Source organism: Telmatherina bonti (assembly GCF_933228915.1).
Source record: "Telmatherina bonti genome assembly, chromosome: 15".
Lineage (NCBI taxonomy): Eukaryota > Metazoa > Chordata > Actinopteri > Atheriniformes > Telmatherinidae > Telmatherina > Telmatherina bonti.
In genome coordinates this window covers 17,473,356-17,490,177 of record NC_136613.1, presented here as the reverse complement: position 1 = coordinate 17,490,177, position 16,822 = coordinate 17,473,356, and the positions used below count along the sequence as shown (strand labels likewise).

The following is a 16,822-nucleotide window of genomic DNA, read 5'->3' as shown; positions in this document are numbered from 1 at the left end:
ACAACGTATGACGTGTTCCTGATTTAGACAAAGAAGCCATGCTTGTGCATTTCATGATTATTAAATAAATTATCATTAGATGTAACCAATAGGCAGATTATTTAACAATGTTCACATTGTGTCATGTCACACTTTTTCCGATGTAGTTTGGACTGATTATGTGCACATCTTTTACAGTCTCATGGTGCTATTATAGTTTTATATGATTTATTACTACCAATCCTGCTTATTTCTACAAAGTCACGTTTATCGAAAAACATATCCTTCAACTGTGTGAAATTTGAATCTAAATTTCAAAGATATGGTGCATCATTATATGCAAATCTCTGCACTTTATTGTAGTTTAATGTAATAAAACTGAACTGGATGTGCCCCGTACCTGATGATTGTTGAGATAGATTCCAGTTTCCCCTAGACCCAGAACTGGACTAAGCAGTATGGAACATGAATGAATCAATATCATGGAACTGATCTGAAATAATATTTCATTATTCATATACCAATACTAATAATAATAAAACTTTTTATTCTATATTCCTTTCATTAATCTGTGTGAATGCCAATCAACAGATCTCTATGCTTGGTTTGGAAAATATTGCTGAAACAAGACAGCCTGACAGATATAAAATATTAATCTGAAAACAGTTTTTTTTCTTAAATGCACATTTTACAACACCAAACAGACCACTGCGTAACTTACAATTATAATGTGTGCAGCAAATCTTGATCATTAAAATTAAATGTTAAAAAGTCACCACAATGAAAACTTGGAAACTGATGCAATTTTTCTAATTTCAGGGTCTCAGCTTGTGAAAGATCTAGTTGGATACCAGTACTCAGTTTCTTGGCAGAGATGACCAGACAGTCTTTGTTTGTGTAAATATTCATCATCTCCCCAAACTGGCTCCTTCAGGTCCTTCTGACTATATCAGAAACTGTGCAGCTGGTACTTGTTCTTTGTCTTGAATTTCTATATACATTATGGTATTTGTGAATTTATCTAATTTTGATTATATAAGTTGGCATTGTAGTTAGGCAACTGAAATCTGAGAAAGCTAAATTAGTGATTTAAAAGTACACAATTTTAGAAAACAGTAGACTGTGTGGTAAATGATTTATTAGTTTGCTGTTGGTTAGTGACAGCATTTATTGCATGAATGTTTATGTGAACCAAAAACTGCACTAAATGTACAACACACTGAGCAGAAGTCCTATTTGTTGTTGATAAATACTATAGATGTTCAAGCCTTTACTTTTAATAATATTTATCATAACAAATATTGTCAATATAGTAAAAACTATTCAGTGGAAATAACATTAAATGCATTCAAATCAATAATGAGAAACATAGATTGCAAATACGAAGGACTACGTACACAACGGATCCAGGAAATCAACAGAAAAATACAAGTGCATTGTCGCCACCTAGTGGCTGAATCTGCTTGTTACATCATCCAAACAGGACACTTTTTATTCATTTTAATTCTTTCCAGACCTTCAAAAATGAAAAAAAAACAACAACAGACTACATTCTCTCATCACACCTGCAAAAACATAATCTTGTCAAATATACGATGGATAACCTTGACTTACTCTTTAAGTTATTATTTTTGAGTTACATATTGACCTCAAAGTATAGTGCAATCAGGTGTTAGAGGAATATAGAATTAAAGGAAAATAAGTCATTTTAAACACAATATATCAGTGAAATAGACATTTTTCTAACGTTGACAAGGCACTTATTTTAATTTACTGCAAATGCAAGGAAATTGTCACAGTGTATGTCAAAGCAGCTCTTCATTTTTATTTATTTAAACTCAATGTTTTTTGCAGTTGAAACAACACAGTGCTTGAGTAAAGGGTAATCTGCACTTATAAGAATAATCGAGATGAATGTGATTGATTTACTTAATCTTGAAAAAAATCTTAAAGCTTTCTCAAAGAAAATCACGTTATTCTCATCCCTTTGTTTCAGCCTTAAGGAAAACATAGTAGTTTGCAAGTATTACCCTTTTTACCCTGTTCTCAGTATATTCATTTTTGCAGCTTGTTTTGCAGGTTTTTCAAGCTTTAGGACACACCGTCAGCTAACGTGGAAAGCAGTACTCTTAAAGATCTTGAGTCCTTCTCTTTCTTAGTTTCATTCTTTGACATCAAACCCATGATCTGCAGTCATGTGTCAGTCCTCACTGTTAGAGTTTGAATTGTAAGCCTGACTTAAGTCGCTCATCTAATATTTGTGTATTTAAAACACAGTTTTCTGTCTTCACTCTTTGGATCTGAATATTTGGATCTCCTCAAAGTCCAAACTTTTCTCCTCTCCGACTTATTCAGCTGCTCTCTGTTGAATCTATACCGCCAGGTCGTCTTGGCGTGCTCGGCTACTTGTCCCACTGGTCTTGCTAAGGCGCCGTTTGTCCTTCAGGCAGCCAGGGTGCAGCAGAGGTGGCTGTGAGCAGCTGTTGGGCAGCTCTGTGGGTGCCTGCTCATACCTCATCCTTAGAAAGTCCTCATCATCGTCCATGTTGTCACAGCTGTGGTGCCGCTCGGTGGCCAGGTTGACTGAGTTCTGCTGCAGCGCCATCCTGTTATTGAAAGGATGAGAGCCCATAGAAGTCATTGGGTTCATGGAACTTGAAGCCTTTAGGCAATGGTCAAAGTCAGGAGGTGGACTGCAAGAGGTGGAGGGTCTTGACAGAGTGTTGGGCTCCAAGGGTGCTGACACAGCCACACTCACTGCTCTGTGGTTGTTCCTTTGCATCACCTTTTTGCGCATGCACTTCCTTATGCTCTTCCAGCCAAGATGATAAAGCTCCAACACAGATAGCAGGAGAGACACGCCAGCCACCACCAGCATGAAAACAATGAAAATATTCTTTTCAGTGGGCCGAGACATGTAGCAGTTGACAGGGTTGGGGCAGGGCCAAGTTTTGCAATGGTACAGCGCCTTGAGGAACACTCCGTATATAAGATACTGCACCACTATGAACGTAACTTCCATCACAGTTCGGAGCAGGATGCTCAGAATATAAGTCTGCAGCAAGGCTCCTTTTAAGCGAACACGACTAGACCCATCAGATGTAACCACCTTACCACTCTCCGTCTGCTGGAGGTACTCTTTCTCCTCCTGTAGATCTTCTCTATGCTCCCCTCTTGCTTCTCTCTCCTCCTGCTTCTTTTTCTTCTGCTTCTCCTCCCTGCGCACTATGTGCATTGCATGACCCATGTAAATGAGGGACGGCGTGGAAACAAACACAATCTGGAGCACCCAGTAGCGTATGTGGGCAATGGGGAAAGCACTGTCATAACACACATTGGTACAACCGGGTTGCTGAGTGTCACAAAGGAAATCACTCTGTTCGTCGCCCCAGGAAGACTCCGCCGCTGTGCCCAGCACCAGGATACGAAAGATGAAAAGAATGGTCAGCCAGACTTTTCCAACTGAAGTGGAGTGTTCCTGGACTTCCTCTAGGAAATTCCCCAGAAGACTCCAGTCGCCCATCACTGCTCACAGCCGGGACACACACCTGAGACACAGAGACTGGAAAGGGAGGGCAGGAAAAATGATAAAAAAAAAAAAAAAAGGATCAACAGGGGTGAAAAAGTGAAATTACTGGGAGGAAGATGAACAGAGGAGGAATAGAGAGGGAAGAAAAAGAAATACAAATAATAAGTCATAGGTAGCACATTCCTGCTGAATGGAATGACATGAGTGTGTGTGGCATTGTGTGAGTAAAAAAAAGCCTGTGAATTCCTGGAGGACTGGATACAGTGGTATGAGAGCAACCATTTTCCCATGAGAGACGGAGTCCAAGATGGGAAAGGAAGTTTAGGAACCATGTAAAAGTAAATAATATTGTTTCAACAGAAATTCTTCAATATTTTGTTTGCTTGAATTCTCTCCAAATCCTGCATGACAGGCAGGCAGAAAGGGTACCAGAGGCAACGTTGGAAGACTTTGTCCTTTTTTAGCTGTGACCCGGCCTGAGCTGCTTGCAAAACGTCATTAGCAGACTTCACTCACAACGACAGAGCAGTTGCTTTGAGGTTCTCTCTGTGACAAGACAAACCTGCCTACAGATTCCCATCTCTTGGGTGGCGTCAATCAGATCGCTCCATCTTAGTTAGTGTGTGCGTGCTTCGTCTCTTGACTTAAGCACTTGTTGGAGTCCTGTTGAGACCCAAACATGGAAGTGATGGGCGAGTGAGTCTCAGCTAAGAATGACCCTATAAGGCGGTTTACCAGACAGTTTTATGGGTGCCATAAACGACCCCCATCACTGAAAGGTTAGAAAAAGCCCATTAAGGAATGATCACTAACTTCTATATGCCATGTGTGTGTGGCAACTTTCATACAATGGAAAGACAAATGAAATGTAAGGAATAACAGCTGAAACAAGTTTTTCCAACACGTCACACAGTTCAAGTCACGGCCCTAACTTGGAAAATGTATACATTTCTGAAAAGCTCTAATGGTGTGGGCAAAGTGGGAAAATGATATACAGAAAAACACCTACAATCAAAAAAGGAAAAACAAGGAACCAACTTTCACCTCATCTTGAATGTAATCCAAGAGTGGTTGCTTCCACAGTGAGTTAAGATAAGATAAGATAAGATAAGATAAGATAAGATAAGACTTTATTTATCTCACAGTGGCGAAATTCACTGTTATATAGGCTCTTAGAAACAACAAGGAGGGTGCAAATAGTAATGAAAGGTGCAAACAAAGTAGATAGTGCAAATAGGTAGTAAATAATAATAATAAAAATAAAAGTATAACTAAAATCCACTATGAGTTAAAAAAAATCTAAAGAACAAGCAAAACGAGCAAAATACTATATACAATGCATATTAAAGATGTGATATACAATATATATATAAAATATAATATATAAGATATATACATCTGTCTATACATACGAGATATATACATCTGCATCTGCACTATTTACACTATTTGAGTTAACACCTCAGTCTACTCTGTGTGGCTTTGAATTGACTGGCAGGCTCTGGTTACGTGTTGGAAAGTAATGATCAGTGTGACCATCTGCCCCTCTGTCTGTCTCTCCTCCCTTGGTATCTGTATTAAGTATATATAAAGCAATAAGATAGAAAATCAGCAGGAAACAGAACACCCTTATGGCAACATTTGGGAGAAGGGATATTCGGCTTCTTTCCACACCCACAGCTGATGTGCTCATTCAAATCACAGGAAATCCCAACACCTAATACCTGTTATAGTTTGGAAAGCAGCTGGTGAACTGGATCCAGGTCTCACCCGGGAACTGGCTCATAGCCTTGCACGGATACAACTGATGATCTTTACTGGAAGTAAATCACAAACAGGCTGAGAGACGGAGGAAGGGAGTGAGAGTCTAGTCTGCACAATGGCAGGAGGTTGCACATTAAAACAGCCTTGCTCTTATCAGCGAAGAGTGACAACAGGCCTTCCTTACCTGTGTAGACTGTGTGGACAAATTCAAGTGAAACCTTGTGATGGTCTCTTATTGGATTGGATGAAGAAAGAAGAAAAGCATTTGTAAACTTTGAAAGCACTCAGAGAGCGCCAGACCTCCGCCAAGCCGTTCTTCTCTACCAAGAATCCTTTCTAAAATGAAAAATTTCCTTTTTCACAATTCCTCCCAGATCACTCCCAAAATGCAATGAAATCCAGACCAATCTAGATTTTAGACTGAGAACCATTCTCAGAAAATGAATAACTAAATAAAAACAAATTTGCCCAGCAGTTTCACTAACAAACAAACACAGATGGACAGACTGACATAAACACTTAACTTCCTCAGTGGAGGTAACAAACAACTGTAAGCGAGACAACAAAAGTCCTTTTAGTATAATGTTTCAGACATATATTCTTTGGTTTGGTTTTATTTAGTAAAAAACAAAGTGTCGACAAATAAAAAAACTACATTCCTGGCTTGTATAAGAGAAAGTCACGTCACCAAAGTCGCCACGGTAACCAACCCTGGAGTTTATGGCTTTATGCAACATCTCAATCTAAACAATTATCTTCACTGGATCAGGACGAAAATCATTTAAAAATTCCAAAAATACATGAGCTCAGCACTCTATTGATGCTATATTTCAGTTTGTGCACGAATGTAATGATTTCTTCATTCTGGAAAAGTTACACAAACTTTTTTCTCACCATGGTTTAAAAAAAAAAACTTTTTTCCATTCTGGGGAAAGTCAGCAAGACTGAATTCAGATTCACTGCTGAGAGTTAGCGTCTTTGTCTTCTTCCTTTGACTACCTGCTCTGCTCTCAAAGGAAGCAATCCCAAACAATATAATTTCCGGAAGACCACAGGAGCAAAGCATTAAAGGAATCCAGGAGTAGAAGGGTCAGAGGTCACAACCAAGCTCTCTCAGTGAACCACTTTATTGTTTCAAAGCACTTTTTGTCACCCCTGGCTGTCTGTCATACTTTGGCTGCTGGCAATAACCAGGGATTTACTGTGATATGTTGTACTCTTTGCTGAGCAGTCTGGTTTGCCTGCGGACCGTCACGGCTGTCAGATTTGTTTATAATCTCAGTGGTAGAGTAATGGAGACATAATGGACAATCTGGTTATAAGGTATTCAGAATGGCAAACTGTCTAAACAAACCATTATTCACCTATGACTTACTTCTCTTTTACCTTTTTTAGGGATGAAATTTTTAGGGATGAATCTCTGTGTTGTGTTTATGTGTGTGTGTGTGTGTGTGTGTCCTGCATAGAGAGTTGGTGAGGTAAAGCTGCTCCATGGAGAAGGAATCTATGATTGAATAATGATAAACTAAGAGAGCAGAATACTTGCTGTTCATTTAAGCCACGAATAACATAATGTCACTATTTTAAGTTAACTCCAACAAGACTCACAGTTTGCGGCTGTATGGTAATTTTCCATCAGATGTGCACGCACTAATGTTGAGCTGGTCTGGAGTGGGGCCAAGACAGCTGAGAGGGACGACTAGCAGCAACTGCGCCGAATCACTACAAAGAGATGACTCCCTCTGTCACTCACTGCAGACAGCAGGAAAAACAAGTATATGTGCTGGTGGACATCGTTCAGCCCTAACTCTGATCTAAGAATCTGTGACTATAATAACTTTGCTATATGAAATGCAAACTATTAAAGTTTATCAACAATGGTTTTCAACTCTTAACATTCACAATACATAAGTGAAGGCTTTACTACCTGGCTGATGAGTAGAAGAACTTCAACATGCAATATGTTGGCTGTCTGAAAGAAAAATGAAAAGCGTCTGTTGCATCCTTGCAGTGTTAAGCCGTACTGGATCCTCTTACTTGATTAGGAGTGTTTGCTCCACCCTATCCTCATAAACGAACAAGCAATTAGATGGTGGAGTATGCATTTCCGTGGCTTACTTCCCGTTATTTGGCCATGTTTAGACTATCATCAGAGGAGGAAATAGTATTTACACCGTGTCATGCAATAAGCACAACTGGCTTAATTTGTGTCTGAGACAGTTTGTGTAAGATAAAGGAAATTTCAGCAACACACATCTGACAATTTAATAATTATTTAGAGTATAAAACATGGTGTTTTACATATTTTGAAGTATGAAACATCATTATCTCAGGATAAGTTAATTATTGGTATCTTAAGATAACAATGATTGCTTTCCTGAGATAACTTATGTTGAGATCATTTATGTCATCGCAAGATAAGCTTTGATTATTTTTTCTATCCTAAGATAAAAGTCGAGGATTTACTTTGTTACAGTTGAGGCAAACAAACCGAACTACACAGGCTTGCCTCAAATTGCTGTTATAGATTCCAGACTACGACAATTATCTATTTAATTAGGTGTTATCCAGTCATTTTTAAACTTTCCCTCATCACCCCATGACCTTGTGATAACAAAGCTTGGGATCAGTATGTGGTTATCTCTAGAGAAAGCATATTTCTAAAGATAAAGGAAAAATGGACTTGTTTTAGGTGAAAACGAGCTTTATGATCTTGAAATAAGAGATTAAAAAGTTGTGATCTTGCGACAAAAGCACAAACAGAAATTGCTGCTCTTTGCTTCAGTACCATGGAACAAATTTGGGCAACCGTAGGTATAATGGAGGGTCCCAATGTTTGCTTGGAAAGGTCTGAATGTGGTAGCTGAGCTAATTTTAAAGAAGTCCTGGACTTTGGATCTATCCTTTGTGCATTTATCAGGTTAGTATTCATCAGCTGGTTATAAACTGTTTGGATTACTACTTTTTAACCATTGCTTCCATTATTGACCTGCACCCCATTTAACATGAATTATATTTAACTAATTCCAACGATACATCAAAAGTTTGTAAAGGAAATTGTATTTACTTGTTTGATTGTTCACTTACAATTCCAGTTGTCAATCTTCACCATTAATCAACTGTTTTCATTTGTTATCCTCTTAGTTACCAATTTCACTTGTTCACTTGACAAGTCTCAAAGTCTCAAATATGAATCCTTACGATTTTCATATGCACCTTTTTTAAAGTAACAAAATTGTAAATGATAAAGTTACTGGATAACTATATTTGGTTAGTTTCCAGCTTTCACAACAGTTTGATTTATTCATGATTTAATGTTGTTCACTTGTTTGATAAAACTTTATTTATATGCACCTCAAGTTTTTCTTTTTTAATCAAGCATTTGGGAATAGTTTTCCCAAAGTATAATTTTTCTTTTAATGTAAATTAGACATTTTTATTTAAGAGCAATCTTCATAAGCTGGTTTTTGGCCTTAAAATTGTAAACATAAAAACATCCACAAGGAAAAAGCATAACATGCTTGACAGTTGAGAAAAAAAGGGAAAAGGAAAATGTGAAAAAAAGAAATGGGCAACTTGTGATTTTATAGAGTGCTTTTAGTCTCATTCTACGTTGCCTACATTCTACCAAAAAACTAGACAAAAGGCTGACCGTAAAGTGCAAATGCATCTGTTTCCATATTCTGTTTTCTCTAAGCTGATCGTGCAGATTTCTTTTTCTTTAGAAACCGTTTTTATTGCTTATGTCTTCTTTTTATTGATAAGAGGACGACTGTAGGCAAGTTCCAGTAAGTTAGGTGCAGCCTTGTGACAGTTCAGTGGTGATTTCCTGTAAAAACACTGAACTCTGATCTCACACATTGACACGTTTTATTTGTTTCGGATAAAACAGACATCAACGACTCTGTGGAGAATACTCAGGCTGTCACTACTCAGCTCAGTGATGGCTATTTTTACTCTGACTGGTTTATGAGTTTACTAGGGTATTGAGATAATAATCAAAATAAACTAGATTTATTTTAGTTTATTATGGCAACATCTTTAACATATGTCAAAGTTCGCGATACATTTAAATGCCAATCCATGCATAGTGAGTCATTGAGCACCGGACCGCAGGGGAGGGGTGCACATCCCTCCGATGAAGATTAAAATGAGGAAAAAGCATGTGTAAGTTTAGCTACAATAGATTAGCTCAGGGGAGAGTTGGGGATTGCATGACCTACAAAGAGGATCTAATGTGGGACAAAGGCAGGAATACTTCCACACATGTGAGCCACCTGATGCCACCCTGTACAGACCAGCATGGATCTAGGCTGCCACACATCAGTCACACCAGCAGAAGCCAGCACGCCAATATGCTGCCTGCTACCTTACATGGCTGTCTGGCTCTTCATCTGCCCACTACTGTACACAGACCCACAGGCCTGTTATGATCTATTGTTTAGCTGCATATGGCAATGCACTGGAACACTAAGGCCAGACAGCTGCAAGGTGTTACACTGGAAAACTAAGAGTAATTTACTCTCCACTGATTTTCCTGGATATCTGTTCTCTAGACAAGTGATTTACAAGGTGTTTGACACATTTTCATTCTTTTATTTTAGTCTCTTTCTCTTGAATTTTCTAGGAAATCTTCATAGTCACTAATAAACATTAAATACTTGGCAAAGGGACAAGCTCTGAGACACACTCACACAACTCACTGTTCAGTTTGTAATTATTTTGGTTACACTGATATACTGAATCTTTTTTGTGATGGCAAAGGGAGCTGGGAACCACACTGCTGTGAAAATACTGGTTGGATTTTAGAGTCAAGCTTTTAAACTTCAGTGTTAAATTAAACGTTGACACAGACTCAGATTGAAAAGTAAATACCAGATATCAGATCATAATGTCTATGGATTTGTTGTGGATACTCATTCAGCTGACCGTTTTTACTGACTTCTTTTTAATCCTTCTTACAATCCCACTAAGATATGATTGTATGTTTTCCAAAGGTGGCAGGAAACATGAGGATGAATAGTAACTATAAATCTTTACATCTGGTTATTTACTATGACTTGTTTTCATTTTAAAGTAGTTTTTGTTTCTATGTACTAGATGTCCTTAACTCTGGGTACCGTTTTTTTTTTTTTTTTTTTTTTTTTTTTTTACTTTCTACTTGTAGTTTAATTAAAAAAAAAGAGGAATATCATCATTTTATATTATCATTTTATCTTCAGTTTTAGATAATGCCATAATTACAGTATTACAAGTTTTCCTACCATCCTGTATTAATGAACTGTCTGTTCAATTGTGTTAACCCTTCATAAGGCACGCATTGAAATACTTAGAAATATAAATGTATAACCATATAAAAGAGTGTTATTATGATCTGAGAGTACATTACAAGACTTTAAAACTTTGACATTTTTTTAATTTTACTTTTTTTACAATGTTATGCTGAAGTAGCTGGGATGAATCCTGATCTTTGATGACTGGTGTGGTTCCATGTTTTCATGCATTAGCATGCAAAGGCATTTTGTATGTCCAATGAAGAGATCAAATCTCAAAAAAATTACAATTTGCCCAATAAATGTTTACGTAAACGTCTGTACAAAAAAACCCAAACAAACAAACAAAAAAAAACCCCAACAACTAAAAAGATTAAAGATTATCAAAAAATGATTGGCACCCAAGAAGAATTTCTTATTGAGCTTAAGAATCTCTTGGCCAAATTGGCAATGTTGGTGTTTTAGTTTCAGAACTTAATAGTTGATATAAATCTCAGGATGGTTTTCAGACCGTTTCTCTAAAGTTGTAAAGATTTAGAGATTTGTAGTTTTTACAGGACGGGAAGGGACACGACAAACGTTGCTACACACATTTCATTATTTTTTATGTTACATTGCTGTTAATTTAACTGCTCTGTAGTTGTACATAAGTAGTTAAAAAGAAAAACAAACAAACTCTGTAGCTTAATACATGATGCAGGAGTAAGATTTATCTCAAATCATCATAAGATATGTTGTGGTAATAAAACTGTTCTGGAGTATTTTTCTGAATACTTTCACATTTAGCTGATTATAAACTTGTAAAGTAGGTTATTTGGATGAAAGTTCATTGTTTCAACAGAGTATTTTTATTGTGTAGTCTTATAGTAATTAGGCTTTTTTGCTTTTCCACCACTGTTTTGTATTTTACTCTTTCAGAGATGGAAATTGAACTTTTTATTTCACAAAAGTCATTTGAAAACTATTATCATCATGGTGAAAAAAATCCGCAAACAACAAAACAATGCTGAGTCATTCTGTAAATGGACCCCTTCTGGGCAAAAAGGTTTTTGGGGATAACTACAGATACTTCCACAACCTCCAGCTGAGACGCGAGATCCCTCGTGAAGCTAAAAGACACATGTAGGTCAGTCAGCATCGTGATTACAGTAAACACTTTGATGTGCCGAATTCAGTACTTTCACCTAATGAACATTTTGAGTGTAAACTTCCTTATAATTGAACACTTGATGTTGCCGCACATTAACCTTCACACTAAACATTACGTAAAGAACCAAAAAATGTCTTTCATCAGACCTAATGAATATTTTTTTTTTTTTACTGTAAACCTTAACAAGCATGTTTTCATCAGTTTACTTCTTTCCAACAGTTAAAGTGCAACTGCTACTTTCTGTCAAACAACTTATTTAGTTTTATCACTTCTCTTTAGAAAATAACAACCATAAAAGTACGGCTGAGTCCACTTCAGGGTTGTTGGGGGCTGGAGCCTGTCCCAGCAATTAGCAGGCGCAAGGCAGAGTTCACTTTGTACAGGTTCTGTGAAAGCATTCAATGAGAATTTTAACGTTTAGCTAATGAGACAGCTCTGAGATGATTCCTCAAAGTGGCTAAGAAGAAGCTGCTGGCTGTGTGTTTTCAGCTTCCCCGGTGCTGCACTTTGTTTGACTGCATTTTATTTGACTATATTTGTCTCCTCTAAGAGTTACAATCAGAAGAACAGTGAGGGGGAAAACAGATGGGGATGTGGAGAAAATAAATTGACAGCTGGACCTGCTGGGGAGGACATGTCGTCTTTCACATATCAGGCCTCCCACTCCATCGTACCTGCTCTTGAACATATTGTCTTTCTCTCTCAGACTTCATCACTAGTATTTATAATCTACTTTAGTAGGATGCTCACAACATAAACATCTTCCTTCTGTTGTAGTTTCCCTTTAGTATGAGATGGATCTATGAGGCTTACCTGCACTTCTCCTTGTAGTCTGGGAGTCAGCTTCTGCTCATCTAGAAGATTCTTATCTGTTCTTTGATGGGAGGAGGTCTTCATTGAGGTCAGGGGACAAATGGAAAGTGTGGATGTAGACTGAAGACCACAGTGTGATGGCAAGGCTGCCTTGTTCCTAGAGACATCAGTGGAAGCTGGTTGTCGAGTGTGGCATCTGAGCGGTGTGTTGTCCAAACACCAAGTTATTTGTCCACATAGGGTGTACAAGAAGAGTAGCAGGGACATCATGAGAGAGTATTTCCCCACAGACCTCCCTTCTCTCTCTTCCTCCTCCTCCATCTCCTCCTCTTCCTCTCCCCACTCCCCCTTTCTTCTCACATCCCTGGTGCTCTATTTTTTGCGAGGAAGCAGGAGGGGAAGTGGAATTGTTTTCTGAGATCAATGGCAATTCCGCTCAGAGTAAACTTTCAGAGTTCTTTATTTACTGTGTGGTCCTTTAGGTTAACAGCTCAGTTGTCTGCGTCTTTATCCAATGATTGAACTTGATTTTCAGGCCTCAGTTGGAAATCAACTTCTGAAATCAACTCATATTTTTGTTATGAAAATATCGGCCAGTAAACACAGAAGACACAGTCACGAGGTTCAAGTTGAAACACTGTACCTGCTTTGTTCATCTGTTCGTCTTTGGGTCTCACTCCGTCCTCAGAAAACCTTCGTCTGAAACCACTGCTGGATAACTGGGATTCCAACAAAGATTCCAAACAACAGACTAGACTAAAAAAATAGCTCGTTGTCTCTGCCTTAGTTTCACTGTCTGCATGCAGAGAGATGTCACATCATATGATAGGGATCTTTTAGGTTTGATTCCTCCTTGCTAAAGGCTAGTATGCATTCAGATGGATGTAATTATGTTGTTAGGGCACACACATGTAGCTCAGGTCAAAGTTCATGGCTTTGGCTCAGAAGTTATAATGAGTTGTTCACTAAACAGAAGGTCAGTGATTTGATTTTCAGCTTCTCCACTCCAATCAAAAGTGACTGATGTCCCCCCATCCCCCAAAAATGTGAAAATTAATAATTGGTTATGTAAAATTTAGAGATCAATGAGGATACAATAACAGGTAAGCATAGTTACAAACATCCATGTGAAATATGTGATTGATGTTGTCATGTAATTGATTTTTAGGTCATCTTCTGAGGAGGGGATGAATCATAACCTGGTGTTCTTTTATTGTGTCAAATTAAGTAAAGCTTACAAACAAAAACATGGTCTTTTTTTAGTTTAACATTTGTACAAGTTAAACAAATCCACCTCAGAGGGTTGATTTAGGTGGATCTGTTATGGAAAAAGATCAATAAGTGCTCCCAGCTAATCCAAAGTGTTGTTAGAATCAGTCTTTTCAATTAAATCTAGCAAAGATTGCACGTTGCCATATTCTCAAAAATGCCGGAGTTATCCATGAAGGAGTCATTTCCACTGTGCCTTGTGGAATAAAACACTAGTTTACTCACTTTGCTTTTTCCTGCCAATGCCATTGGCCTAATCAGGGATATGAATGTTTAAATCCCCCCGCACACAACTATGCCTTTGACCATGGAGCAGACAAAATACTTTTAGAGGTAAAAATAGCCAAGGAAACAAAAGTGATAGGCATCTCATGACAAATTCGTTTGTTCTACTGACCAGGGCTGAAGGTCTTGGGACTTATGCCATGTACATTTATAGTATGTAAGTGTATTTCCTAGTTAATGTGTTGGACTTGGGAGTAATTCCTTGTTCTTACAAGGATGCGTTTGGGTTCTCCCTGGTGGCACTTCCTCCTAGATAACTGCTGCATCTGACAAAGATTGATTGTAATTGCTAAATAATGGACTTTATATCCATAGTTCCTCAAAAAGAAGAAGGAGTAGCAGAAATTCTGGCTTCGAATCACTTATTTGGAAAAACTGCTATTACTAATTCCTAATTATGAAGCTTTCTTTAGTTTCCATTGCAGTGCTCATCAGGATGGATTCAGAAATGGAACAACATTCAGTGATTTATTACAAAAGAAGTGATGTTCCATGTTTTCAGTAAGCCCATCACTTAAAGTACAGTTTGTAAGAGGTGCCAGATTAAGTCAGATTGTGTTTCTGTGTGTGACAGCTGCATTGAAAGCAGCAGAGGGAGACAACACATCCGTGTCTCTATTAGCACTTCTATGAACTCAGGGTATGTGTCTGTGAGTGTGTGATGGAAAAAGGCTGCACTGTCAGGATGTATTAAATTAACTATCCCCAGCAGCTTGCCAGACTGACCCTTTGCCTGCCATTCTTCTCATGACCCGAACTCTCCCCACTCACTCGAGTTTGAGGAAGGCCAAGCTTGATGGACATGTGCTTCTATGTGGTCATAACAACTTCAAATAGGTTCAAATTTGTAATCTATTGATGGTTCCCTGAGCTGTGGTTAAACAGAAAAAAAGGAAAGTGTTGGATCATTGTGGTTGTGGCCAACCATCAGGTTAGAGGTTGATGGTGTTAAACTCATATGCTACTAGTAACACAACTGCGATTTAGCAACTTTAATGTGTTGTAAGCATAACCCCCCTTGTTCATCTAACTCTGTTTAAAGATCCACATTTAAATGTGAATAGGTAATGAGATATGATGGATAATTTACCCAGCACAGCAGTGTCCCTGATTTTTTGTGTCAGAGCAGTTTACAACAGATCTAACAGGATAAACCACATAAATCTCATCAACTGCTGGTGTATACATGTAACATTTACTTTAAACAAGTGACGGGATCATTTCATCAGCTTACGTCTTTGTAAAGTAAAACTAAAAGTATGACTTAGAGACAGAATCCACTGACACTTTGTCCAGGCAGGACGTTTCTCAGCAAGTGACGCACACTGCATGACTGAGCTCACCGGGGTGAAAGAAAGTATACCATCAGTCTGCACCATCCTCCCATCAACTTCTATACTGTAAACTATGAGTTATTATTAACCTGTTGCTGCTGATCTGATGACAAGCTCACGAAAGAGAACACATGGCTACAGGCTGTAAATAATTAGCTGTCGTTTGCTCATTATAGGGTGACAAAGCTTTGAATCAACAGGTGAGGGATTACGAGGAGCCGACATGGCAGACTCGCAGTCAGACGTCATGTATTTTTGACTCGTGCCATATAAGTTTCTTTAGTTTGACAGCTGTTAGTCTGCCCCCGTACTGAAATATTGTCCCAGTCGAGGAGCTATAATAGGTGACACAATCATTGTTATGTGTTACACACATTAAAGTTTCCATGTTTGTCTTTTGCTTTTGTACTATTAAGGTTTTAGATGGAGTTATGAAGTTATGATCTTTTGCACTACAGTAACAAATGTGAACTCCTTTCAGTTAGTTTTTTTTTTTTTTTTTTTTTTTTTTTTACAATCGATCCATGTTTAAGTTTCTGGGTGAGATATATTTTTTGTGGTTGTTCAGCATTTTGTTATTTCATCTTGTGTAATATTGTGCAAAATCAAATAACATTTTCTACCTAATGCAACAAAATCAAATTATTTTTCCAAAGCACTTTTCATGCATAAGGCAACAAAGTGTTTTACATTATAAAAAGAACTTATAGATGTGTATATAACAGCAATTTATGAACACACACCTCATTGTAGTTTTCTTCCACTCACAATCACACATAGACACACACAGGAGACAAAAATATTCCCCTCACCCACCCCTACTCCATTTTCCATAAACTGCCTTCCTTACTGTCTCTCAACTGAATGTCGGAATAAAAGTATCAATACAGTAAAAACATCAGGGTTGACGCTGGTGTGAGGCAATAATATCTTGGGGGGTCCATTCACACCAGAAACCAGCCCACCTACAGCCATAGAGGACGTCATCACAGGAACTGCCCAGGCCAGAGTGGGCCGGGGTCTACACCAAGCCACAGGGATGTAGTGCTAGACCTTCACAGCCACCCGGACCAGGGCGGGATTTGTCCTTCAGCTCACATTTAAAAGAGGTTTTTGGAACCGCCTTCTTCCATCTGCATAATATTGCAAAGGTTCGGGGCATCTTGTCTCAGAAAGATGCTGAAAAACTAGTCCAGGCCTTTGTTACTTCAAGATTGGATCACTGCAGGTCCTTGGAGTGTCCCAAATATGCCCTGAAAAGTCTCCAGCTAATCCAAAATGCTGTAGCGAGGGTTCTCCCGCTAGTCTGATGAGGACTAGCGGGAGAGATCATATTTCGTCACTTTGGAGTCTGCATGTACGGGACTCAACTGTCCAGGTTGTGCTCTTATAGTTGGGGATACACTCTCAAAAATAGAGGTACAAG

At 38.3% G+C, this 16,822-nt stretch overlaps 1 protein-coding gene across 1 annotated transcript; it reads right to left on the bottom strand.

Moving 5' to 3' along the window:
• Positions 1-2,350: 2,350 nt before the first annotated feature.
• Positions 2,351-3,502, bottom strand: gja5a (gap junction protein, alpha 5a; the record flags this gene model as incomplete). The annotated part of the gene is made up of 1 exon (XM_079253749.1): positions 2,351-3,502. One exon carries the CDS (start codon positions 3,500-3,502, stop codon positions 2,351-2,353), a length of 1,152 nt encoding a protein of 383 aa, XP_079109875.1.
• Between the last annotated feature and the right edge of the window lie 13,320 nt (positions 3,503-16,822).